Source organism: Ursus americanus, chromosome 32, assembly GCF_024610735.1.
Source record: "Ursus americanus isolate L20-20 chromosome 32, mUrsAme1.1.p, whole genome shotgun sequence".
Classification (NCBI taxonomy): Eukaryota; Metazoa; Chordata; class Mammalia; order Carnivora; family Ursidae; genus Ursus; species Ursus americanus.
Genome location: NC_142158.1, coordinates 2,859,503 through 2,885,268, shown reverse-complemented (window position 1 = coordinate 2,885,268; position 25,766 = coordinate 2,859,503). Strand labels below are relative to the sequence as shown.

Below are 25,766 nucleotides of genomic sequence, written 5' to 3'. Positions count from 1 at the left end.
TGTACTACTGATCATGTCCTCTGGGAATTAGCAGCCTAATAAGATTAGTGATGGATGAATTAGCAGCCATAGAAAACTACTTTAGACCTGCCATCCCTCACTGTGACTTAGGGTATAGGAATTGTAAGAAGTTATTGAAAGTGTTTGAACAACTAAAGCACTTTTATCATACTAATATACTTTGGTAACAAAATAAGAGCGTGCCACTTTGCTCTGATTCTCTGTGCAATGAGATCCCCTCCTTTGCCCCGCCCCGCCCCCACAGGCATCTGAAATTCAGTAAAGTGTGCTTTACCACCAGGAAAGTAGCAGTGGAAAGTCTCGATTACCAGGTCACTGGACTTCCCTTCACCATAAACTGATGTCCTGATTTATAAAACAGTAGCATGTAAATTTGATTACTGTGATTCAGTTCTCTAATATGATCACTCAGGTTGAATCAACCAAAACACATCTCCCTACGTGCAAATCTGATGTCCAGATCTCAAGTCAGAGAAACAAGTAACCCGTCTCCAGATCCCAGTAACTTGTGTTGAGAAAAAGTATCCAAAACTTAAAAACAAGGGAAAACTCTTTCTTCGTGTCCTTCCCATCCTTCCCATCCTTCCAAGCTGTATTCGAAAATTGTCTAGGTTCGTTTGTGGGTCATTCGATGCTCTAGGGCAATGCTCTGCGATAAAATAGAACGTGAATCATGTGTAATTTTAAGTTTTCTAGTAGTTGCATTGACGAAAGTAAAAAGAAACAGGTGAATTTAATTTTAATAATATATTCTACTTCTCTCAATCTATCCAAATTATGACCATTTCAACATGTAATCAATATTTTAAAAAATAAGATAGTTTATATTCCTTTTTTTTTTTTTTCACATGGCAAGTCTGCAAATCTAGTGTATTTTACGTTCGTGGAACATTCCATTTCAGACTAGCCACCTTACAGGCGCTCATTGGCCACATGGGATTACTAGTTACCATTCTGGACGGCCCGGCTTTCTAGAAGGTAACTGACTTCATATTTACTCTTTGATTAGGTCCAGAATATGTAAAATTAGGCATTCACTTGTAGAAGATCGATACACTAATAAGGGTTTTGTCCAGTCTAGAGGCAAATGAACTCTCTCCAGTAGAAAAGATAGCCCTAAAAGTGATGACTGCTCTGCCTCATAGAACATTAACCAGTTTCGTACCTTCCCGCATTCTTTCTTTTCCTGACTGAACGCGTTATTTCATTCTCCTGTACCCTGCCTCGACCTAACTTTGTCATCCGGGTACTCCCTCGTTAATGACTTACAACATTCTTTGTCCCGTGCATGAGCCTGCTGTAAGCAGTACTTGTAGGACATGTCTGTTTTTAACTTCTTGAAGATTATACTTTGACACCTGGTTAGTTGGTTTGTTCCAAGTGCTCCACATCGGAATCTTTAGAAACCATTCTAGAAATCAGAAGACACAAAACTTTTTGGCCATCGACTTTAAAGTAACCTTAGATCTGGTAGGTGTGTCATGGAGTCTCGGGCTTTGAAATAAGATTGAACAAGCCTGTGAGCAACAGAAAGCCTAATAAAATTAGCCCCAAGGGAAAATTCAGGTCAAGGTTGTGGTCTTCCCATTCAAGACTGCTGACCACAAGGTAGCCAACAATAAACTTAGAACACAAATATTGCAATGCGATAAATTGTGTATTCTTGTATTTACACACATTCTGAATATTACGGATTGGCTAATTGTTTTCATGTTCTTCAGGTCTGGAAAGCTGGTAAACAAAATTAAATATGCAGAGCCAAACGTCAAGTCCAGAAGACCGTAATGGCAGCTGGACAGAGCGCGCGGGGGAGAGAGACTTGAACAGCAAGAAATACACAAGGACAATGAGAGGAGTTGCTGGGGCAGGTGTATGGATCCTCTTCACCATGACAGACGAGGGTTCTGTCTGCTTCTGAAGGTAGCTAACCTGATATTCGTGAACCTTGTTACAGGCCCCAACTGGGAGATTAAAACCTGCTTCTTCCTGACTCACCAATGGATGAGGCCAATAATAGCAGCCACTCCCCTGGCCTGCCGGCTCAAGAGTATAAATGGTCAGTGCTTTGTTCCGCTGTGAGGTTGATGATACAGGGCAGCCGGAGAAAAAGTACACAGGAAAGAGTTTCAGGAGATCCGCAGCCTAAAGAAGTAGGCTCTCCAGTCTGTTTGCTTGTTTCAGCCCCACAAACCATTCCGACGAACAATCCAGTCTCTGCAGGCAAATAGCCAACATTTAGGTCATCAGACCTGAGCCAAAATGTTTCCCGCACCAGCCTGTGGGCACCTTAAGGGCTGAGACTACTGTTTCTGTATGTTTATTTCCTGACACATCCTTAAAAGACATTGGGGAAGCAGACGGAGAACGTAATGTTAAAGCACAGAATAACAAATACACGGAGAGTATCACCAAGGGAACGAGCCCTAACATTTTGGAATTGCTCCTACGACCACGTAAGTGACGCAGGAAACGAGGTCATCCATAGCCCCCTTACTCTGAAAGCTTGTTTTCAAATGACTTTAAACTGTTCTGAAAGTCAAATCTCCCCTCAAAAGGAAAGGATTTATCAATAGTGAGAATATATACGTTGTTACAGCTTCCCAGTCTACACCCATGATAAAGGTGATCAGAATGCAGGAGATGCAGACATATTTTAGGCAGTAGCCTGAATGAACATAGTAATGAGCATAGAGCCTTACATAGTGACTATTTTGGAGGAAACGTGGACACACAGGTTTTGATAGATTTGTTAGGATATATTACTGCTTTTTTATTCCTAGCCCATCACGATGCCACGCGTGAGCTCTGCACACGCAAGGCTCTTGTCAAGCAGAAGACTCAGAAGAGATCATAGAAACAAAGATCAGCCCAGCAAGTGCCTCCTCTCAAGGAATGATAACTGGCGTGACTAACACACAGCGTCATTATCGTACAATGCGATATGTCTGATCAGAAAGACCCAAACCACGGAGAGAACAGAAGAATAAAAAATTAAAATATTCATGCGCTGGTTACACCTTTGCCTTCCAGTCCTTACCAATCCGGTTGGGAAAATAAGACATCAGAGTTCAGCCTAGAGCAGTGGTTCCCAAACTTCTAGATTTCAGGACCCCTTCACACTCCTAAAAGTCAGTAGGGCCCCCCAGATTTCATTAATGAAGGTTACACGTATAGACATATGAACTACTTTAGAAATAAAAACTGAGTGTTAAATTAATTTAATAATGTGTATCTATATTTATTGGTAGTATTTATTAAGTACAAAATTTATTACGTTTATAATGATGTATAATTAACATATAACAGATATCACAGATTCATTTTTACATATTATGATTTGTATGTATAACGTATGCTACAGAATACCATATATCATATTACAGTACATTATATTTTATGTATTTTATTGCATATATAAATGATGGAAGGTCACCTCAAAAAGCTTCCACATTCCCTAGCCAGCTGGAAATCCTGGCAGCCCCAGGCTAACCCGAAACTTGTCGGGCTGCCATCAGGTAGAGATCACAGCTGAGCTCCTGGTGCAAAAGGCTGGGAAGATAGCGGCGCTGGAAAAAGCACACTGTTTCCGGTCCCGATTCCTGCACGCGGCAGGGGGACCCTGCTAAGTCCTCAAACTTTCCACTTACATTTCCTCCTTTGGGACAGGGGAATAGCACCTCCCCCCCAGGCATATAGTGAGGATTAAATTAGATCCCATGCATACAGTTCCTGAGACGGGGCTGAACACACCGTTGCCTCTTATTTGAGCTTTCTTTCCATGAGCTCCAGCCACCATGGGATTGTGCTGTTTTGGAGTGACCCTGAGAAAGTTGGTACTCTCCTTAATTTGGAGAGGGTGAGAAGAGACCATCCAACAAGCTTGTTCACTCTTTCCAATGATGTGTGCTGTTCCTGGAAGCCTCTGAAAGGTAACATGACTGCTAGGTGCTAACCCAAGGAAGACTTTAAGAAGAGACCCTAACAGGAGATGCAGCCAGACCATCGGAGAAGGGAGATGAGTGTGGGTGTGTGCACATGCCTGTAAGTGTGTGTGTGTGTGTGTGTGTGTTGGGGTGTGGTAGGTGAGCATATAACCCAGGACCATCACTGTCACTCAGAATCTACCCCCGCATTGCTGTTCTTGGAGCTCACTCCTTGCCTAAAACTTGGGAAGAGGTGGTGATGACACCCACATAGTCACCCCATCCCCACCTTCTGCATCTCAGGTCTGTGCACATTTTCCATGGCAGGCAGGTATGGCTAGGAACTCCATCACCCTGAGTTTTTTACTAAACTCACCTAAACCTGCTGGAGTTAAACAGAAATCCTTGTTGGGACCAAATTCTTACTACATTAGCCTACCTACAGATTTGTAGCTATGCTTCAGTTAGTACATAGATTTCTTATACTTTTCATGGTTAATAGTAGTGGCATTTATATTTCCTCTTAATTTTATAAAATAATCCAAGAAAAATACAGAGATGGCATAGTATATTTATCAAACTGACTGCCTCAGAGGCTGGAATGCCTGGGTTCAAGTTCAACTTTACCATTGGACAAGTTAATTTCTCTATGTTTCAGTCTTCTCACCTACAAATGTCAGTAATACTACCTGTTTCATAGGTTGTTATGTGAGTTGATGAGTTAATATTTATATAGCTCTTAGAATAGTACCTGCTATATTATAAGTACAAAATGTATACATACATATTAAAGAAAAATTATTGTTAAAAGCACACATATATTACTATAACCACAACACAGGACAATCCTGCAACTGTTGGTTTAACAGTGTCAATAATACTAATAAAGATAACAGGTAACTGCACACGGTACGGACCAGGCATTACATGCACTGTTTTCATTCCCTCTTCACCACCATCCTCTACTCCCTCACATTCATTATCATTTCATCAGTAAGAAAATGGAGATTGAGAATTTAGATTTCTCCCGGCTCAGCCCTGAAGATAGTACAATCCACGTCCCTAACACTTGCGCACACACAAATACCAATTGAACTACAGTCGAAGATAAGACTTGTTTTTAATCTATAAAGTGCTATAAATTAAAATACACCCCAGCTATTGCTAGGTAGAAGGCCTTTCCACACGCGGCTCAAGGACATCCTATTTGGGCCTCACACCTCCCCGGCCTAAGCCATTTACGATACATCTGCTGTTTGACCTGACTGACACTAGGTGGCGCTCCGAACCAACCAAAGCTTATTTTAGAGGCAGGTATGTTCCAATTTCTCCAGGCCTTTCTGTAATTATTAACGTCTCATTATACACGTAACCGTTTCCTGTCCTTTTTGGTGAACAGAAATTACTATCCCCATTTGACAGGGGCCACTGGGAAGCTCTAACGCTGCAGGACGTCCACGGGCAGGAAAGAACGTGAGAGGAACAAACCGAGTGACTTGGACTCACGTCTACGTGGTGCAGAGAAATCCGGATCATTCATTCATTCATTCATTCCACGAAGACTCATCAGCACCTTCGAGAAGCCCTGCACTGCACTGGGTTCGGGGAATAAGAAAGTAAGGAGGGCGGGCTCTCCCCTGTTGGTGGAAAGGTTTGGAGAAGGGGACGCTAGGAAAAAGGAGGTCACAGTGGTTGCTCAGAAGACGTCAGAGGGGCCCTGAAAGAGGGGAGCAGTCAATTTTCCCCGGGGAGGAGGTTAGGGCTCGAATCTTATAAGGGCAACTTTTAAAATACTCAGTTCTTCTTTTCGTTCTCAAAGTGCAACGACCACAGAGAGAAGGAGGAAGCTCTCGCACAGAGATGGACACCGGAATCGGCTCTTCTACTGCCTAGTGGGAGCAGAATTCTGAGATTCCTGGCTAAGTGTATCAGTTACGACCATGGCAACGGTCCTAATGAGAATAATAGTAAATGTATTAAGCGGTGCGTATTGAAAGGGCTAGTGACTTCGCAATGTGCCAATGTGCGGAAGATCAACTCAGCGCCTTGACTGGAGCACGCACCCTCAGGCAAAGCCCCCGAAGGACACTGCGCTGAAGTGTAGGTTTCTCCCAGTTGGACGGAAGAGGCCCTTGAGAGGCAGAACGCCCGGTTGCTAACTAGTAACTTTAAAAGAGTTTTAGATAAAGCATTGCCTTTAAAGAGTTTTAGATAAAGCATTGCCTGTTTTTAACCTTTGAAGTGTTCAGGGCTAGTCGAGTTGTTGAAGGACAACTGAGTAATACACAGGTTGGCTTTGGCCTCAACCCTTTCCTGCCCAAGGGAATGTACGAGGCGGGATGCTGGTGCACGACTGGCCACTAGAAGGCGCACCAGATCAAACCACCCTCGGCTGGACGGCTGCCTCTCCAGCGGCCTGCCTGGCAGAGTCCTCAGTCATTAACCTTGGGTTGACATTGTACTGCCCAGATTTCAAACCTCATTCACATACAGTCTTGACAGACAGAAATGATTCTTACTTACAAGTGACGCTGACAGTATTGAGAACGGTCGAGTAGGGAGGCCAGCTGCCAGGACCTTTGGGGTCAGCCCTCCTCATGAAGAGATTCATTGTCGTGGACCAGAGACCCACGCTGCTTGATCCTCTCACTTCCCCCAACAGTTACTAAGGAGGAGAACTACAGATGACTAGCCTCGCCCTGCCTACAGTTTAAAGAAGAAAACGCGTAGGAAGAGAATGGACAGGGGTGCAGAGCGGGGAACCAGGGAGGAACGGGCCTAAAAACAATCTCGGAGAAGCCACGTCAACTGTGTCTTACATGTGAGCAGCAAATTAAGCATAAGAACCCCGAAGACCTGGAGAGACTGCATATGCTCTATCTTTTAAAAATTATTATTATTATTTTTTAAGATTTTATTTATTTATTCGACAGAGATAGAGACAGCCAGCGAGAGAGGGAACACAAACAGGGGGAGTGGGAGAGGAAGAAGCAGGCTCACAACGGAGGAGCCTGATGTAGGGCTCGATCCCATAACGCCAGGATTACGCCCTGAGCCGAAGGCAGACGCTTAACCGCTGCACCACCCAGGCGCCCCCAAAATTATTATTATTTTAATAGAAAAACCACAGTATAGGCAATGTGTAGGAGGGTCTGACCTGTTTGTTACGTGGTAGGAAATGACATCCTTAGGTCAGCAATGTCATTGACAATATTATTATTATCATATAGTATCATATAATAATATTATTTTAGAATATACAATAATATATGGTATTTATTATATAGTTATATTATATTAGAATATATAATAGTATATTATATAATATATGTTTTAGAATATATCATCATCGTCATCTTGGCTTAACCTTGATTATATACCAGACATTGTACTAAGGGCTTCATTTATTAATTTTTGCTTTTTAAAAATTTAATTCTAAATACCATTTTATCAAACAGCTGTTGTTATCACCTCTTTACAAATGAGAAAATTGAGACCTAGAGAGTTTAAGTGGCTTCGCAATATAACTTTGCCTGGCGGACTGATTATAGTTCATGTGCGTTTAAAGCACACACAAATGCTCATCAGGAATGATATACGACAGGGAAGTTTACAAAAACTTGGGTTGTACCAAAGTGAACAAGTGTCGGTTCTGTTGCTTTTCTCATCAGTCATGAAAAAAATGTATGGACAGTTTCTGTTGGAAGATATTAAATATCAAAGACGTTTCCTCCCTCAAAGTTTCTAGGGCTGCCAAAGGAGCCCGAAGAGAACACTTAACAGGACTGGTCACTGCAGTGACCTCCAACTCTTCGCAGCTGAGCTAGACCTTTACACCATGATCTGTCGTTAGTTCTGAGGACACGCTAAACCAAAATGTATTGCATACAGTTCATTCCTAAGCTGCTGGGTAATTATTACCTTCTACTGGTGTCTACATCTGTTAACAGCTGTAAGAGGTCATTCACGTAAAGAATCGATTGGTGATCAGAAAATATTACCCACATTGAACATCAGATGAGCAGATTGGGGTTCAGAGCGGCTGGAGAAAGTCCATAGAGTAGTACAATAAAAATACCAGTAACCAGTACAGTAAACGGCCAGGACTAAGCAACCAGGTCTTTGGACTCAGAGTTAGATAACATCTGCACTAAGAAATGGAGTTGTCATTGCGCTTATGGACCTTTACACCGTCACCTATCTCTCCTACTGGTTTGAGATCCAGCACAAGTCCAGGGCACTGCTATCTGGCTAGTGAATGCCATAGGCATATCTTTTCAATCTGACTGTAAACTCCTTGAGAGAGGGCAAGAGATTTTTGAAAATGAAATGAGATTATATATACAGAAGGTTCACACATGGTTCTTAGCAAATAGAGTTCATCCTACCACTATTACATTGCATTATTTTTTTAAAGATTTTATTTATTTATTTGACAGAGAGAAAGCACGAGAGAGAGGGAGAAGCAGACTTACCATTGAGCAGGAAGCGTCATGTGGGGCTTGATCCCAGAACCCCAGTATCGAGATCTGAGCCGAAGGCAGACACTTCACCGACAGAGCCACCCAGGCGCCCCACATCGCATCATTTTTTATTTAAAGGAACCAACTGTGCTAACCAGGCTGTTGGACACAGGTCAGTCTCTGCTCCTTCTCCAAACCCCACCCTTTTACGGTAAAGGACTTTACAAAGAAGGCATAAACCCTCAAAGATGAAGAGAATGTGAGACGAAACAACCCATGAGAGAGGTCAACAGAATTTTGCAAGCTGGAGAGCAGATGGATGAACGCCTTGCCAGACCAGAGAAATCCGTGTTCAACACCTGCAAGGGGACAAGACCAGTAAGAAACAAACAAACTCCCCACCATAGAAGCCTAGAGAGATGTAAGTCTTTGAGACATCAGGTATCTCTGAGGTCAGGGTTGTGAGCGGGACTGGAAAAGGTAGATTGGTTAGAAACCTGTGGAAGAGGCACTCTGATGCCCAGATTACATCCCCACACTAACAGCCAGGCAACTTCTGGAGCCCAGCTCGGCAGGAGACTGAGGGTTTTCCTTGGGTGATACTCAATCAGAGGGACTTTCAGGCACAGCTGGCTACAAGGATGCAGCACCAAACTGAAAATAGGGTTTTGAAAGAGAATCTGCATCTCAAGTTGTCCCAGCTCCTTCCCGTTTTGTCTCCTAGAACACAGATACCCAGGCTTGTGTTTCCTACAATTTCTTACTTCAACCAATTTTTTTACTGAGTGTCTACTGTGTGTAAGCACTGAGCCAGGTACTGTAAATGTTTTAACTTATGTTCGTTTGTTGCCATAGCGAAGTACCACAGACTGGGTGGCTTGGCCAACAGAAGCGTATTGTCCCACATTCTGGAGCCGAGATAGCTAGAACCAGGGTGTTGAGAGGGTTGGTCCTTTCTGAGGGCTTAGAAAGAGAATCCGCCGCGGGTCTCTCTTCTGGCAGCCTCAGGCATTCCTAGACTTGTAGACAACCATCTTCGTCCCTCTATGCATGGATGTCTCTGTCCAAATTTCCCCTCTTTTGTAAGGACACCAGTCATATTGGTTTAGGGCCCACCCTAATGACCTCATTTTAACCTGATGACCGCCATGAAGACCCTATCTCCGAATAAGGTCGCATTCAGAGGTGCTAGGAATTAGGACTCAAACATAGCTTTTTTTTGACTGGGCACAATTCAACCCATAATAATAACTGTACGTACGAATCAAACAAAGGCTTGCATAGATCTTATGTTCCAGTGGCAGAGACACTGAGAGTGAGCTTGGCTATCTTGGCCTTAACCATGGAGTGAATGGCAGAGACATTTCCTGAGATGGGAAATGCAAATTTGATTGACAGAGAAGAAATTAAGATTCTAGGTTTTTTTTTCAGCCACTCTGCCAATTTCTGTTTTTAATTTAGGTATTTAGACCATCTACATTTAAGATGATTTTTGACGTGTGAGGGTTTAGGTCTGCCACATTATTATTTGTTTTCTGTGTTTTTCCTGTTTTTTTTTCCCCCTCGTCTTTCTGTAGGTTATTTGAACAGGTTTTTTTAAAATAATTCCATCTTAATTTATTTATAATATTTTTGAGTGTACTCTTTGTACAGTTCTGTCAGTGGTTACTCTTAGGTCTTACAATGTATGCGATCTTTCACAGTCTACTGGGATCGGGTTTTATCACCTCAAGTGAATCATGGACCCTTCATTTTTATCCTTTTTATTTAAAAACATTGTCTTGAGTATTAAACTATGTTATAATTTTTGTATCAATCACCAACCATGATTTAGAAAACTCAGGAGAAAGGCAATCTAATGTTTGCCTATGTGTTCACCCATATTTCTGGCCTTGCCATTGTAAATTCTTCCTTCCTGGTACTCTAAGATGCCTTCTTTTATCATTTCTTTGTTGTTCCAAGAACTTTGTCTAGTCACTCTTTAAAGATAGGTATGTTAGCAAAAAATTCTTTCAGGTTTCCTGCATCTGAGAATGTCTTTATCTCCCTTTCATTTGTGAAGGTAGTTTTACTTAAAGGATGTAGAACTTGCAGTTAACAACTCCTTCCTTTCACTGCCCCAAAAGCATGTGCCCTTTCCTTCTGGCACCCATTCCTTCAGAGGAACAACCCACTTTCCTCTGAGTTGTCGTCCCCACATCGCTTGTTTCTTTCTGGACGCTTTTAAGGTTTTTCAATCTGTCTTTAGTCTCTAGAATTGTAATCACAAAGTGATTGGCATGAGTTCCTTTGGTTATATTTTACTTGGGGTTTACTCAGTTTATATCTTTTCACCAAAGTTTGAAATTTTCAAACATTATTTCTTCAAATAGTCTGTCAGCCCCACACTCTTTCTCTTGTCCTGGGAGTTGATGTTAGGAATGTTAGGTCATGGGTGTAGAACCACTCAAAGTGGCAAAAGTAAACATGCTCATTAACAAACCCAAAGGCACAGTCTCTCTAGGGCATACAAAATAAAAAGCAAAAGCATATGAACTTGGGGCATACAAAATAAAAAGCAAAAGCATATGAACTTGGGGCATACAAAATAAAAAGCAAAAGCATATGAACTTGGGGCATACAAAATAAAAAGCAAAAGCATATGAACTTGGGGCATACAAAATAAAAAGCAAAAGCATATGAACTTGGGGCATATAAAAATAAAAAGCAAAAGCATATGAACTTGGGGCATACAAAAATAAAAAGCAAGAGCATATGAACTTAAAGCAATGCTTAAGCAGTGTCTCGGTGTTTTATTTTACTTAGAAATGTATTTACGTGGGGGCACCTGGGTGGCTCAGTCGGTTAAGTGCCTTTGGCTCAGGCTCAGGTCATGACCTCAGGGTCCTGGGATGAAGACCCACCCTGGGCTCCCTGCTCAGCCAGGAGTCTGCTTCTCCCTCTGGTCCCCCTGCTTATGCACTCTCTCTTTCTCTTTCCTTCTTTTTTTTTTTTTTTAGTTTAAAAAAAATGTATTTATTTGAAAGAGAAAGAGAGCACAAGCGGGAGGGGGGTGGGAAGAGGGGCGGGGGGAGGAAGAAGCAGACTCCGTGCTGAACAGGGAGCCCAACAGACACTGGGCTCGATCCCAGGACCCCGAGATCGTGACCTGAGCAGAAGGTGGATGCCTAACCGACTGAACCACCCAAGCGTCCCCCTCTCTCTTTTTCTCACACAGGCTCACACACTCTCTTTCTCTCTAAAATAAATAAATAAACCTTCCCAAAAAAGAAATGTATCGAAGTGTCTATCTAATGATCATCCATCAGTTAACTCAACCGAGCATCGGTGCAAGGTTCTGAGTTAACAGAAGATCCACCCTGAGCATATGGGGGGAAAGCAGTTGCTTCTTCCTTTTGCACACCTGCGAGAGAGTTTTGAGTTGTCTGCCCCGTCCTAGTTTTCCATGACCCCTGTTGAATGTGACTGTATTTTTTTTTAAGACTATGTGGTTTTTCAGGAGAGTATATACTGGGTTACGGTAGAAGCAACTGTGTAGCCCTGTGCCGGGTACTCTGCAAAGCATTAGGATTATCAAGAAGAAAAGAGACGGTGTCAGGCGGTGACAAATGCAGCAGAGAGGCAATATATCCATATATATGCGAGAGTTCATGCAGTGTATTCGCTCGCGGTCAGGAGTCCCAGGGGCCCCACGAATACAGAGAGCCAGGAAGTCTTCCCCGGTGGGTTTCTGTTGGCTTCACAGTCTGATCTTGGATATTCATTCACTTGCTCATTTATTTACTCAGTCCTCGCGTATTTATGGAGTCCTGAGCCTAGGCAACAGTGCTGAACAACACAGAGCAAGGCCACTGCGCTCACTGTGTAGCAGGAGCTCAAAGGAAAGGAATGAACATTCTTGGCCTGGAAAGGGACCGTCCCTATGGACGGAGCTTGAAGGGGTGGGGGGAGGGGGGCCCCCAGGTGGAAGGGCACCTAGACGGGCCCAAGACGCGCTTGCGTGTGTGAAAGCATAGAGGAAGGCAGGAAGACAAGCTTTCCTAACAAATCTCGGCGCTCCTAGGAATTCGTCCTGGCTGTAGGCCACCTGCTTCAGAGGAAGACGAAGAAACTATCAGGAGCCAGGTGGAATAAAACACAGCTTCTGTTGAACCTGGCCTGGTTCCTCTATGATTCTACTGAAGTCCTTAAGGCAAAAAATTATTCATTTCTGTGAGTTCACAGAGATAGTGACCTCTGTGAACTTGGGCAGGACCCTCAACTCCCCATTTGCAAATAGGGGTAATATACATATTAAAGACTTTACTTATTTATTTATTTATTTGATAGAGAGAGTGGGGGAGGGGCAGAGAGAGAGGGACAAGGGGACTCTGCACTGAGCATGGAGCCTGACACAGGGCTCAATATCACGACCCTGAGGTCATGACCTGAGCCAAAATCAAGAGTTGGACGCCTAACCGACTGCGCCACCCGGGCGCCCTGCTCTTCACCGACATTAGCAGTATCTGTGCCCCAAGGCACACCACTGAGAAACTAAAAAGATAACGCACTGAATTGGAAATTCCAAATCATATATCTGGTACAGGACTTCTATCTAGAATACATAAGGGACATTTACAACTCAACGAGGAAAATAAATAACCCAGATTTTAAAATGGCAAAGGATCTGAATAGACATTTCTCCAAAGAAGGTTTACAGATGGCCAATAATCGGATTAAAAAAAAAAAAAAAAGATGTCCAATGTCACCAGTTATCAGGGGAATGCAAATCCAAAGCCCGGTGAGGCAGTACTTCTCACTGACTAGGATGATAGAGACGAACCATAAGAAGTGTCAGCAAAGGTGTAGAGAAATCGGAACTGTCCTTCTCTGCTGCTGAGAGCGCGAAACCGTGTGGCCACTTTGGAAGACAGTCTAGCCGTTCCTCAAAAGGTTAATTAAACATAGAGTCATCATATGACCCAGCAATTCTGCCCGTAGGTGTACGCCCAAAAGAAAATAAAATATAAGCCCACACAAAATGGGTACACAAGTGTTCAGAGCAGCATTATTCCTAATAGGCACAAAGTTGAAATAATCTAGTTTCCAACAACTGACAAATGGATAAATAAAATGGGGTATAATGGAATATTATTTATCCATGAAAAAGAAATGTGAAAACATTATGCTAAATAAAAGGAGCCAGTCATGAAGAAATACATATTCTAGGATTCCATGTGCATGAAATGTTCAGAAGAGGTAACTTTATTGAGACAGAAGGTAGATTAGTGACTGCCTGGGGTGGGGTTGAGGGGCGGGGGTGGAGGTAGTGTCTAAAAGGCACAAAGTTTCTTTGTGGAGAGGATGAAAAATGTTCTAAAACTGCGGTAAAATACGAAAATTTTGTGAAAATACGAAAACTCACTGAATTTTGCACCTTAAGTGGATGAATCGTATGGTATGTAAATTAAATCTCAATAATCAAGCTGTTACCAGGAAAAAAGAATATTACAGCCAACCCCAATGTACTCATCAACTGTATTCAACATTTTTCCAGTTGCATCTCATGTCCCCCTACAGTTAGGCCCCAATTTCCAAGTTTGATTTTTTCTTAGATGGCCAAAATTGGCACACATGCTTAAAAAGGCATTGTTCATTGGATTTATTTGTTATTTAAAGCTTTTTAGGAAAACCAAATGTATTAAATTTGTTAATATGTTTTGAAATATCTAAAGCAGGAGTTCCCAAACTTTGTGGGGGGGAGCTTGGGGGGGGTGTTAAAATTCCAATCCCCAGGTAGCACTGCACGCCAATTAAATGAGTAGCTGAGAGTAAAAGCAGGGCATCAGCAGGTGAAATGATTTTCTAGGGGATTCCAATGTGTTGTAAAGTTTGTGAAATTTAATTTAACTATGTAAATTGTGAGAGATGTTTCAGTAGTCTCTAATTTATTAAACTTATTTAATTATTTCTAGTGTGGGAATAAAATGAAAGTCTTACACAAAAACCATATTTTTAAGTTGAATAACAAGATTGGCAAGCTGAACTTAAGATAAAAATTTCGAAAAATGTATCGTTGAATTTTTAAATTACTTACTATTTAAATACTGACTATCAGAAATTGAACTGTTTAGGTCAGAATATTGTTAAGCATACCTTCCCCCATCAACAACGTCCCCTGAGGCCTGAAAACCCCCAGGGACAGCTGGGTCACTGAGTGTTTCACAAGCCAGTGCTCCAGGCCGCAGGAGAGTTCAAGTTCAGGAGGCGCTTTTCTGTTCAGCCCCGGCCCGGAAAAGGATCGCACTGGCCAGGAAGTTTTGTCTGGCGTCCCCGCAGCCCGGGCAGCGACTCCAGGGTGACTCGTTGGCCATGCCCGCGTCGCCGCCGCTCGGAGGCAGGTGAAGCTCCGGGACGCGCAGAGCGAGCCGGGGAGACGCGCGGCCGCAGCGCCGAGATGGGCCCGGGAGCGTGGCGCGCGCTGCTCCTGCTGCTCCTGCTGCGGACCGTGGCCGCGCACCGGCCGCCGCGTGAGTCCGGGCCGCGGGGCGACGAGATCGAAACCAGCTCTGCGGAGCCCTTGGGGTCGCCAAGTGCGGGGGGGGGGAGCATGGCTCGGGCCCGAGCGCAGCCTGTCTCCGACTCTCCCGGGAGGGGCTCCACCGCCGGCTGCGGGCGGGTTTGCGTGGCCCCTCGCCCAGGACCCGTGCGCCCCCCACGCCCGTCGCAACTCCCCAGGGTGGCGCTCGGAGCCACCCGCCCCCTCCGCCGGCTGTGACGCTTTTAACTACTTTTAACTCCAAATCTGTGCGTTTCTCATCCAAGCTGAGCTGAGATCCCCGGGTCCGCGGACTCGCATCTGGGGGCTCTTGTTCTGCTTGGGCCATGTCGTGTTTTCCCGGCCGTCCCCGAACAGGAAGTTCTTCTCCCCAAAGACGGCGTGGGCCCGGCCGGGCGTTGACGCGCAGGGCTGGCGAGGGCAGCGGGCCTCGGCTCAGCGGGGTCCCCCCATCCAGCCTCGCGGGCGCGTGGGGCGCGTGGGGCGCGAGAGCGAGCCAGGGCTGGGCTTCCCGCACCCCCACCCGCAGCCCTTTCGAACCCGGGATGAGGGGAGGCTCCCGAGACAGATCTGACCCCGGCCCTTTGACTCTTGGCGGTTATTCTTTTGCCTGGAAAAATAACCTACCTGTGATTGCTGGACTTTTGAACTGAACGAAAAAGTTCTCATTTTCAGCGGGGGCGGGGGTTGATTTGCAACGTTCTTCATAGTATATGTAACTAACGGCCTTTACTGAAGGATGCCACAGTGATGATAACTGACCTTTAACTCGGTTTAATCGCCCTCCTCTCTGGGGTCTGGCGTGACTCCACTAAGCGTTGGGAGGTGGGAGCCCGTCATAGGGCGATTTTACTAGTGTTCCCTGGCCCTCGGGTTATATTCCTTCCCCGGGTCAGAAAGAGCTTAGGCGACCGGTTCTCGGATGTCAAATGAAGCACTGCCACCGTTCCCAATCTCAGGTGACAGTGACTCTTCACACACCTTTTTACACAGTCTCGGAACAACACTTGGAGGGTAGGTCGTGTGTGTACCCACGCTTACAGGTGACGAGAATGAGGCATGACCTACTCGTGGGTAATTTTGTTCAGCGTTACCTTGGGCTTTTGAGGCAGAACCCACACTGCAGAAGGGGTGGAGACTTAAATTTGATGTGAACAGAAATATTTGTTGTTCACATGTATAAAGGAAGTATTGGAGCGTGAGTTGCCCTGTTCTAGACCCCAGGAAGTAGCGGGGAGCCAAGTCCTTGCTCTCTGGTATTTTGCATTCTCATGGGGGGTGATAATAAAGCAACAAGCAAGAGGATCCAAAGCCCGGGTAGCAGCGGGAGCTGTGAAGGAGGCGAGGTAGGGAGGCTCCGGCAGCCTCCTCTCAGGCTGGCGGTAGAGCAGAGAGCTGAGGGAAACGGGGAGGGGGGGTGGTGCCAGCCGGAAGCATCGCTTCCCAGATGAGTGGAGTGGACCCCGAAAGTTGAGTTGAGTCAGGGACTGCACCCTCGGGGAAACGGGCACTTTCCTGTTGTGTGCATGGTCGGACGTCCTCTACTCACTGGATGTTAGTAGCATTCTCCCAGTTACGACGGTCAGAGGTGTCTCCAGACATTGCCAAGTGTCTGCTGGGAGACCCGGCTTCCCAGTTAGGGGTGGCTCGGGTGCGGCAGGAGCGCAGGGACTCGTCAGGGACTCAGCCGCAGGCCACAGGCAGGGTCTCCTAGGACCTCGCGGGCTGCCGTGTGTGTCCTAGCTGCGGAGGGACGTGTCCTGTCAGAGCTTTTGGCAAGACTGTTCTGGCTGCTCGGTAGGTCGAGGCAGGGATGAGCAGAGGAGAGGTGGGCGGCAGGTGCATTGCGGACGCATGGAGAAGGAAGTTGCCGAAGGATCTCAGGATCTCCGTGCTGTGTGAGAGAAAAAGTCAAAGGCGACTCTGTTATGTAAAAATTATTTTATTGTTTTAAATGTTTTATTGGCCTGATGGGGTGATAGGTGATGCCATTTCTGAGATGGTGAAGGCAGAAGAAAGAGCAGTTGGGGAGAAATCAAGAGCTAGACTTAAGTTAGGTTTTTCCAATTAGTCATTCAACTGGTGGTGTCCTGCCGGCTGTGGGGTGTAAGAATCTGGAGCTCAGGGCCAGGAGTGGTCATTGATTCATCTAGCAAGGATGTACGGAGCCCCTACTACATGCCAGGCGCTGTTCTAGGCATTGGGCAATCGTCCCGGACTCCCTCGTTCCAGAGCGGAGGGAAGGGGAGCTCTCACCTGCTCTTACTGAGGCTTCCTCTGGGTTTGCTCTGGAAGTTTTAGCTATGGATCAGCAGATCTGCAAGCATTTCACAGCAAACATTTACACAGGAAAGGGCTTAGCGACGGGAGTCATGGAAAAAACCCACAGCAAATTCCTCTGCACCCGGATCTAATTTGCCCTGAGCCTCAACTCCTGAGCTCCGCTGCCCCAGCTAGAGAGCTTTGGGATCTTGGAGAATTTCTGGGCTGCACGGGAGGTTGCCCTAAATGTGGGAAGCAGGTCAGAGGCTAGGAGCTCGAGGGGGTGGTGGCAGCTTCCTGGGGGGCGAGAGCACCTGGGCCTGTGGCGGGGGGCGGGGAGGCCCTGCCACTCACATGTCATGGGGTGGTGGGCTCAGACGCAGCTGGTGCTGTGAGTTTGATCCAGCAGGGCTGTGGCCCCCCCGCCTCCCACTCCTGCTTGGGGCCTGCAGAGATGTCCTCCTGCCTTCTCCCCAGGGTCCCATTCTCTGCGCTACCTCTTCATGGGTGCCTCAGTGCCGGACCTCGGGCTGCCCCTGTTTGAGGCCTTGGGCTACGTGGACGACCAGCTGTTCGTGTCCTACAGTCACGAGAGTCGCCGTGCAGAGCCCCGCGCCCCGTGGGTCTGGGGCGGGGCCGCCAGCCAGCTGTGGCTGCAGCTGAGTCAGAGCCTGAAAGGGTGGGATCACATGTTCATCGTCGACTTCTGGACCATCATGGACAATCACAACCGCAGCAAGGGTACGTGGAGAGGGCGCTCAGCCTTCCAAGGTGGGCAGAGAGCAGTCCTCTAGCTTGAAGATGCATCTGGAGGAGCAGGCCGGGAGTCTGAGGTCCTGCGGGAGGAGGGAAGGAGTCTGAGGTCCGGGGGTCCCCGGGGATGGTGAGACAGGGACTTACTCCTTCGGTTTCAGTAACGAAGCTCGGGGTGTCGTCAGAGTCCCACACCCTGCAAGTGATCCTGGGCTGTGAGGTGCAAGAGGACAACAGCACCAGGGGGTTCTGGAAGTACGGGTACGATGGGCAGAACCATCTGGAATTCTGCCCTGAGACGCTGGACTGGAGAGCAGCAGAGCCCAAGGCCCAGGCCACCAAGCTGGAGTGGGAAGTGAACAAGATTCGGGCCAAACAGAACAGAGCCTACCTCGAGAGGGACTGCCCCGAGCAGCTGCAGCGCTTGCTGGAGCTGGGGAGGGGCATCCTGGACCGGCAAGGTATGGTGGGAGCGCCTATGTACACCCACACTCTCCTGATGCAGTGGAGAGAAATGCAGCGCAGGGCAGGACCCCGGCTGGGGTCCCAGGTGGCCAGGGTCATGTGACTCTCAGGGAAGGCGCTGAGGTCTGGGGTCTCCACCTTATAGCTGAGATGTAGGACACAGCCAAGGGTCATGGTTTTAGGTGTTCTTCTCCTTACATGTGGCCAAAGAAGAAGTATCTGTGATCTTCTGATTTAACCAAGAACTGTGTATATTTATACCTTTTAGGAATTTCAGAGATGTCAATTTTCACATGAAAGCCAAGTCAAGAAATTACCAATGGAGGCAACCAATCAGAGTAGCAGAATCGTTTGGAGGTTAAAGTTACTTTCACAGAACAGAGAGAGAGTCCCTGAAGGCTGCCAATCTTCCGGGGCCCCTTCTTACAGGAATACTTCCTGGGTTGAGCCGGGTAGAACTGGCCAATAGGGCTTATTCAGTCAAATCTGCATACAGGGCAACTTCATCCGATTCCATTGACTATACTGACAAAGGACAGAGGCCACGAGCAGCAAGTATGTGTATTTATATACAGGACCGGAAGATGGGCTTGACCGTCCTCCCTGTAGCACCCCATCCCAGCTGACTCCCGCGACACGGTTTAGGACACAAACGGTGACCCTCCTGCAGCTGTGTCTGAATAGGGTTAGCTTCTGCCTCTAACCCACAGAGGAAGGGAAGTGAAAGCTCCAGGCTTCCTGGCTGGGGTAGAGAGCTCCCCTCTCCAGATCCTTCCTCCTTCCTGTCCAGTGCCCCCCTCGGTGAAGGTGACTCATCACGTGGCCTCGGCAGTGAGCACCCTGCGGTGTCAGGCTCTGAGCTTCTACCCCCGGAGCATCACCATGAAGTGGCTGAAGGACAGGCAGCCACTGGACGCCAAGGACGTCGAGCCGGAGGACGTGCTGCCCAACGGGGATGGGACGTTCCAGGGCCGGGTGGCGCTGGCCGTGGCCCCTGGGGAAGAGCGGCGCTACGCCTGCCAGGTGGAGCACTCAGGCCTGGACCAGCCGCTCACTGCCACCTGGGGTATGGATGAGAGAGGTGGCGGGGGAAGTCCGCTGTGGGGGGACCCGGAGGGGTGGGCATGGAGGGAGGGGAGGCTCTGAGCCGGGCTGGGCCGCAATCGCGGCTTTCACGTGCTCCTGCTGTTTTAGAGGCCCCGGTGCCCGGCACCGTGCTCATCGGAGTCGTCAGCGGGATCGCCGTGTGCATCACCCTCTTTTTCACGGGAATTCTATTCAGAATCTTAAGGAAAAGGCAGGCTTCAAGTGAGTAGGAAGAAGGAGGACGTCTCTCAGTTCCTCTGACCCCAGGACACACTAACGCATCAGGAAGTGGGGTGAGGGAGAGCGGAGGGCATTGGGTGTCCATCCACAACAAGCCCGTTCCTCTTTTTCTCTTTGGGAACATGCCCCCCCCGCCCCCCCCCCCCCGGAGCAGGAATTAATGGCTTTCCTCAGAATGAAAGCTCCAAATTCAACACACTCCTTTTGAGCACCTACTCTTTTGCAAGATGCTGTTTAAAGCAGTGCACGGGCTTTGAAGTTGAGTTCCTCGCTGCTCTTCTCAGATCCCACATCTAGAACGGGACGAAATCTGTGGGACCAGTAAACACAGTTAAAGGAGAGCCCTGAAGGTCCTAAGACAGACACGAAGAAAATTCTCTGGGGCGTCAAGGGAAAGAATGGCCATGACCTGCTGGGGATCGACCAAGAGTTGTGGGCCTTGAGGTAGATCCCTTTAGGAGAGGTTGAGGCCAGGGGGAGGCCTACCCAGATGGATCAGCCATGCACGCGGCGGAGCACGGGGCGTAGCGGGCGGTGAGGAAGGATTGTGTCTCAGCCTGTCCGTCACCGGGGTGTCTTCCTGCCTCACTGGGCATCTGTGCTGACGGAAGGCAGCCACGCGGAGCTCTGGGGGCCTCGAAGATGCAAGTCAGCGAACCCTGGGAAGTCAGTGCAGGGACAGTAGGGGGGACACAGTCTCAGCGGTTGGAGAATGCGTGTCAGGAGGTGAGATGGGAGGCAAGGAGGCCAGCTAGAGAGCCGGTAAGCAGCTCCAGGTGAGAGATGGCGGTGCGCGAGCCCGAGAGGTCTCCGGGCAGGGCCCGGTCTCAGTTGAGGTGAATGGATGAGGGGGGTGAGGGCTGGGGACGAGGCAGCAGGGTGCTCGGGTCTGCGATGCCCCTTTCCTGTCTCTTGTCTCTGCAGGAGGAGCCATGGGGGACTATGTCTTGGCCGAATGTAAGTGAGGGACAGCCCGCAGACCCCCGTGGGGAGGAGACGCGGAGACTCACAGAGAGGGCGCCCCGGGCCCTTCTTCGTGCGCCAGGGCAGATTTGGACCAAACGAACAGGAACTGCCACAGGAACTCTCTGCTTGTGGCCTGCCTTGTTCCTTTTTGAGAAGTTTCTCCCGTTTCGGTGTTTGAGTTCCTGCGTGCCAATGAGCCCCAGCGCAGGCCTCTGGGCAGAACCGGCTGTCTTGAATCTCGAGCTGCCTCTAGAGCTTGCCTTCGTTTCTGTATCACTTCCGACTCCACATGCTTATGTCATCTCATCTCTTACCTCTGGAATAGCGATCCTGAAATTTGGGGGACTCACAGTTCCTTTCAACATCTGAGAAAAGCGATGAACTTTCTGCTTAGGGCATAACACTCTCATGCCCTTACCAGAATTTTGCACCCACATCCAGGCATTTCCTAGGCCCATCCAGGTTTCCTTTTGATCCTCTCTCCGTTAGCCAGTAATTCACCTCTCACCAAGCCCTCTGGTCTCTTCCATCAGAGGGTGAAGTGGGTCATCGTACGGCGCTGAAGGCCGTGCACTGCACAACCCAAGGAAGCACCTTTCCCAGAAGAGCCACTGTGGATGCCTGTGTTTATTTATGATGGTTTTCCAGAAAGTGGGTGGGAAATGTCTTGAGGAGGGGTATCTTTTTCTCATTGGCAGCGAGGTGTCACGTAGGGTTCCTCGGAGTCGTGATTTACATTAATGCATTCACAGTGCCTCTCCATCGGCCAGGCTGGCCAGACTCGAAGTAACGCAGTCGTTTCCCGCTTGGTCTCTGCTAATGAAGTGATAACGACAATGATCCTCAGGATGAAGATGGTGATAAGGCGGCCGGCACTTACATAGATATATGAAAAAGGCACGTACTTGCCACCAGACTGAGTTCTGAGCCCCTGCTTACGTATGATTCTTACAATAATTCTCTGATATGAGTACAACTAGGCTCGTTCTTTTTTTAGGTGAGCGAAGTGAAGTACAGAGTATGTCGCAGGCTGCCCGGGCTAGAGACAGGGGCGCGGCTCCGTCAGTCTGACTCCCAGCCACTGGGGCGTACAGACGCTTTACATGTGCCAGGAAATGAAGGAGGGAGGGGCACGGTCCTCTGTCCCCCAGCATCTTCATTCTCAGCGAGCTTGACCCAAACGAAAGGAAAACAGCAGAAAATAACCACAGCCATTACCTTGCAAAGTCGCTGGGGAAAGACCAGCGTGTGGCTGCCTTAGTCCACGGCTACCTGGTCCCCTCTGTCTGGCACATCTCTCGGGCCCCTAGGTCAGGACGGGGATCGGCGGTGTCTGTCAGTGGTTGTGTTGGACCTCAAGACGTTTTCGCTCTGCCGGCGCCTCCCGAGTCAGAACCCTGGTGGCATTTCTCTCCAGGAACCAGAGCGATGTCTGTCGTATTAGAGACGGTAAACCTGGTATGTTCCTGGGGCTCCTGGGAGTCTGGTTCTCTTCCCCCACTGTGTACATTAAGAAAAGAAACTCATCTCACCAGGCTGTTCAGGAATTACTCCATTCTGGGAAGGTAATTCATCTGACCATGTTCAAAAGAATACTAACCTAGACTCCCAGATGGTTCACGTTTCCTTTCTGCTGCTATGTACGTTTGGCCGCATAACTGCTCAACAAGGCATTCTGTCTGCGACGGCAGGTGCCTCAAAGACCAAATAAAGCTCAATGGTTTGTTTGTTAGGTATTGAATTTGGGCAAAGATATTGCAACAATTTTTTTAAAGCTTTTCTTTGTTTTCTGGTTATGAAAGTTAAGTGGATAAAAGTACATGTAATTTGTGCTTACTGCCGAAAAGTTGAAAATGAGTTAAATTGAAACTCTCATTCCATTAGCTAGTGATAGACCCTATCATTGATCTGTGTATTTCCTCTCACAATTGCTATATTAAAATATATAAAATCAACAAATACACTTTAATAAACATACAATTAATTGTGCTGTGTACTGCATGTTATTTTAGGGGGCAGAGGGGTAGAGGGAGAGAGAAAGAGAATCTTAAGCAGACTCCATGCCCAGTGCAGAGCCCAGCTCGGTCCTCAATCCTGCGACCCCGAGATCACGACCTCAGCCAAAATCCAGAGTCAGAAGCTTAACTGACTGACCCACCCAGGAGCCCCTGCATGATTTTTCCTATGTACTTAACGATGTTATAGATTAATCAACTTAATCATTGGGTCATTTGTGGGACACTGATATGCTTCCAATTTTTTTTACATTTTCTTTGATGGAAATCTTCATGGAACTCTGGTAGCTAATTTAATTGTTTTTCCTCACTCTAGAAACATTATCATCTAAGCTGTTATGTGTTGGTTATTTTACCTCCAAACCATACTGAACACACACTGACAGATTCTTTCTCTTTAGATGTCATTCTGTACTCAGAGCAGACTGCCCAAAAGCTTCCCTGGCTCTTCTAGCTCATTAAGGATATGTTACAACTAATTAGGCAATAGTGTGTGTTTTATTGGTTTTCTTTCACACAGACTGAGATTTCAAGAAACACCTGTTTTCACAGTGGCACATTCTGTAACCCTTGGCAACTGTGGCCTGTTACTTTTCTATATATATATATGTATTTTAAGATTTTATTTATTTATTTATTTATTTGAGAGAGAGCATAAGCAGGGAAGAGGCAGAGGGTGAGGGAGAAGCCGGGTCCCCGCTGAGCAAGGAGCCTGATGTGGGGCTCGATCCCAGGACCCCAGGGTCATGACCTGAGGCGAAGGCAGACGCTTAATCCACTGAGCCACCCGTTCTTTTCATAATGGAAGTTATAAACCTCTATTATCTGTCAGTGTTTCTTAGCTTAATTTTTCTGCTCTTGTTCATCAAGATCAACTACATTTATAAAAATCAAAGACCTACCTTTTAAATTCTGGATCCTGTGTGGCCTCTGGCAAAACCACCCGCGAAGTGCAGGAGTGTGGGAAAGGGTGTCACCTGGTGGCTATGGTGGAAAGTGTCACAGTGGTCGTGTGACTGTATAGCCCGCGGGCGGGGGCGGGGGGGGGGGGGAGTTCCTGCAGGGATGGGGATAGAGAAGAGGTGGCCCTGGAGGTCTTCTGTGGAGAAAAGCCCCTGAGACTTTGAGGAAATAAGAACCAAGTCCCCAGCTGGTTTGATCACGGGCACTGCTGAGCTGCCTGAGCTGAGAAGGGAACAGAAGAAAAGCTGGGTGCTGTTTGCTGTTTCGGGCAGCAGTGGGTTCAGAACCGCCGGGCGGTGCTTGAGTAGTAGGGTCTTACAGGGCTGCGTGGGCTCCACGCACCGTGAAGCATTGTCCGTGTACGCACGCCTCTCCGAAAGCATAAAATGCTGGAGAATTCTTACAAGCCACCGTTTTTAAACTATGGTTTTCTAATCACACTCTAATAATGACGAGAACTCAAGAATGACTTTAAACATTTAAGATTCTCACATCGATGGGCGGGTATTTGAGGTTTTGATCTCTTTCTGCAGACTTTGGGCCACCATTTTTCCGTTTCTCTTTTGGGATCAGTGTTAACAGGGAGAATGTCATTTCATTATTAATGATTTTGTGTGACGAGTTCGTTACAAAGCCGGGGTTGACTTGACACCCTACACGCATGCCTCCCACGGCATGAATATTTTCTAAAACTTTTTTTTTTAGGTACTAATGATTATGTACTTACTAGATGCCAGGCCTTGTTTGAGATACTGTTTCTGAAGAATCCAGTGAAGCAGGAACCATTATTTCATTACCCTTATTTTGTTGTATGGAAACCAAAGCACAGAGAGGTTCCGTAACTTGCTGAAGATTAACACAGCTAGAAAATTATTGTGATTTTTATTCTAGCTCGTCTGACTCGGAGTCAAGCTTATCACCACTATACAAGAAACCACTGTTTCTGTGTCAAGAAAACATGTCATGTGGCATTGTTACTGTCTCTTTGGGACGCTCCTGATGACAACACCTCTGATGTTTGCTGCAGTGAGGAGGGAATCTGTTGTAGCATTTCAGAATTTGCCGTATCCCTGTAGCTTTTTTACAAATATTTGGAAACATTTTCTTTGGATGTATTTTTTTAATTTAAGGATTTTTTTTCTGTTAATAAATTTCTAATGAATGAATTCACATTTCTATTTATTCTCTTTATCATTAAGGGAGAAATTTGGGCATGAGTAGCCTTGAAACACCTGTGAATCATTTTATTCACGGATTTGGGTAGAAACCATTGTTGCCAGTTCGTGTTTGGTTTTTTTTTTTTTCAAGTATTGTTATTTTTTAAATATAAAATTCTAGCTTTTGATCCAAAGAGTCTAAAAAAGAGTTTTGGAGTCTTCTGTGTATTCATGGTGGGACCAGGTGGCCCACGCCACAGATTTTTGCATGAAATTACCATATTATATACATGCTATTTCTATTTATGTCCATGAATTAAAAAGCATGTTGAGATTTCAATTTTACTTATAACCTCAGACCCTGCACTTTTTCTCTGTAGTGTTTGACATTTCTTCCTAGCTAAGTCCCCCTTATAAATATGTGTTCGCGGTGGGGGAGGGAGGAGTAAAAGTTAGGAAACTAAAAACCCTCAATTTGGGGCAGAAGAACGTAACTACTTAATAATTCCAGAAGTGTCACAAATCATATGCCACTCAGAACTTTCCTACCCTCTCCTGGGACTCTTCTCTCTTTTCACCTGAGAAAGTATGAGGTTATGTATAATATGTGATCTCTCTCCGGCCATTGTCGCATTTTAAATATCCCGAATAGGCAGTTATTTACTAACCAGGATGGAAAGAGGGTGTGCACTTCCCTCCCCGGTTTTAAGCAGAGTAAGAATGATCATGGAAATTTTCAAAAGCTGCAGCAGGAGGCTAAGCAGAAATTTTTGATTTGAAAAGGCTCTCTCCCAACCACATTCAGATCCAGTTCTGCTCTCTTCTGCTTTTTCTTTCTTTTTTCCTTAATGGGATTAGCCTTGTTTAAAACACCAATAATCTCATCAAAAGCCCTCCAGGGGAGGGCCCTGTAG

General features: G+C 46.7%; 2 protein-coding genes and 1 long non-coding RNA gene across 5 annotated transcripts in view; 2 read left to right on the top strand and 1 right to left on the bottom strand.

Moving 5' to 3' along the window:
- The first annotated feature begins 875 nt into the window (after nucleotides 1-875).
- Nucleotides 876-3,234, top strand: LOC123794237 (uncharacterized). The gene is made up of 2 exons (XR_006780150.2): nucleotides 876-999; nucleotides 1,743-3,234. It is a non-coding gene; the product is annotated as an uncharacterized LOC123794237 (long non-coding RNA).
- An 11,371-nt stretch (nucleotides 3,235-14,605) lies between these two features.
- On the top strand, nucleotides 14,606-22,702 carry HFE (homeostatic iron regulator). 3 transcript variants are annotated; one of them, XM_045800431.2, is made up of 6 exons: nucleotides 14,610-14,916; nucleotides 17,685-17,948; nucleotides 18,122-18,421; nucleotides 19,216-19,491; nucleotides 19,620-19,733; nucleotides 20,676-22,702. In XM_045800431.2, exons 1-6 carry the CDS (start codon nucleotides 14,844-14,846, stop codon nucleotides 20,714-20,716), a joined length of 1,068 nt encoding a protein of 355 aa, XP_045656387.1. In that variant the 5' UTR covers nucleotides 14,610-14,843; the 3' UTR covers nucleotides 20,717-22,702. The 3 variants fall into 3 exon arrangements, with proteins under 3 accessions (XP_045656389.1, XP_045656388.1, XP_045656387.1); XM_045800433.2 differs by lacking the exon at nucleotides 18,122-18,421 and having other exon boundaries at nucleotides 14,606-14,916; XM_045800432.2 differs by lacking the exon at nucleotides 19,620-19,733 and having other exon boundaries at nucleotides 14,609-14,916.
- Nucleotides 17,904-25,766, bottom strand: part of LOC123794222 (histone H2B type 1-C/E/F/G/I) — a 34,535-nt gene continuing 26,672 nt past the window's right edge. Inside the window, exon 2 of the mRNA XM_045800453.2 lies at nucleotides 17,904-18,043. The gene's annotated coding sequence lies outside the window, so the exon portion shown is untranslated. The remainder of the gene's footprint in view (nucleotides 18,044-25,766) is intronic.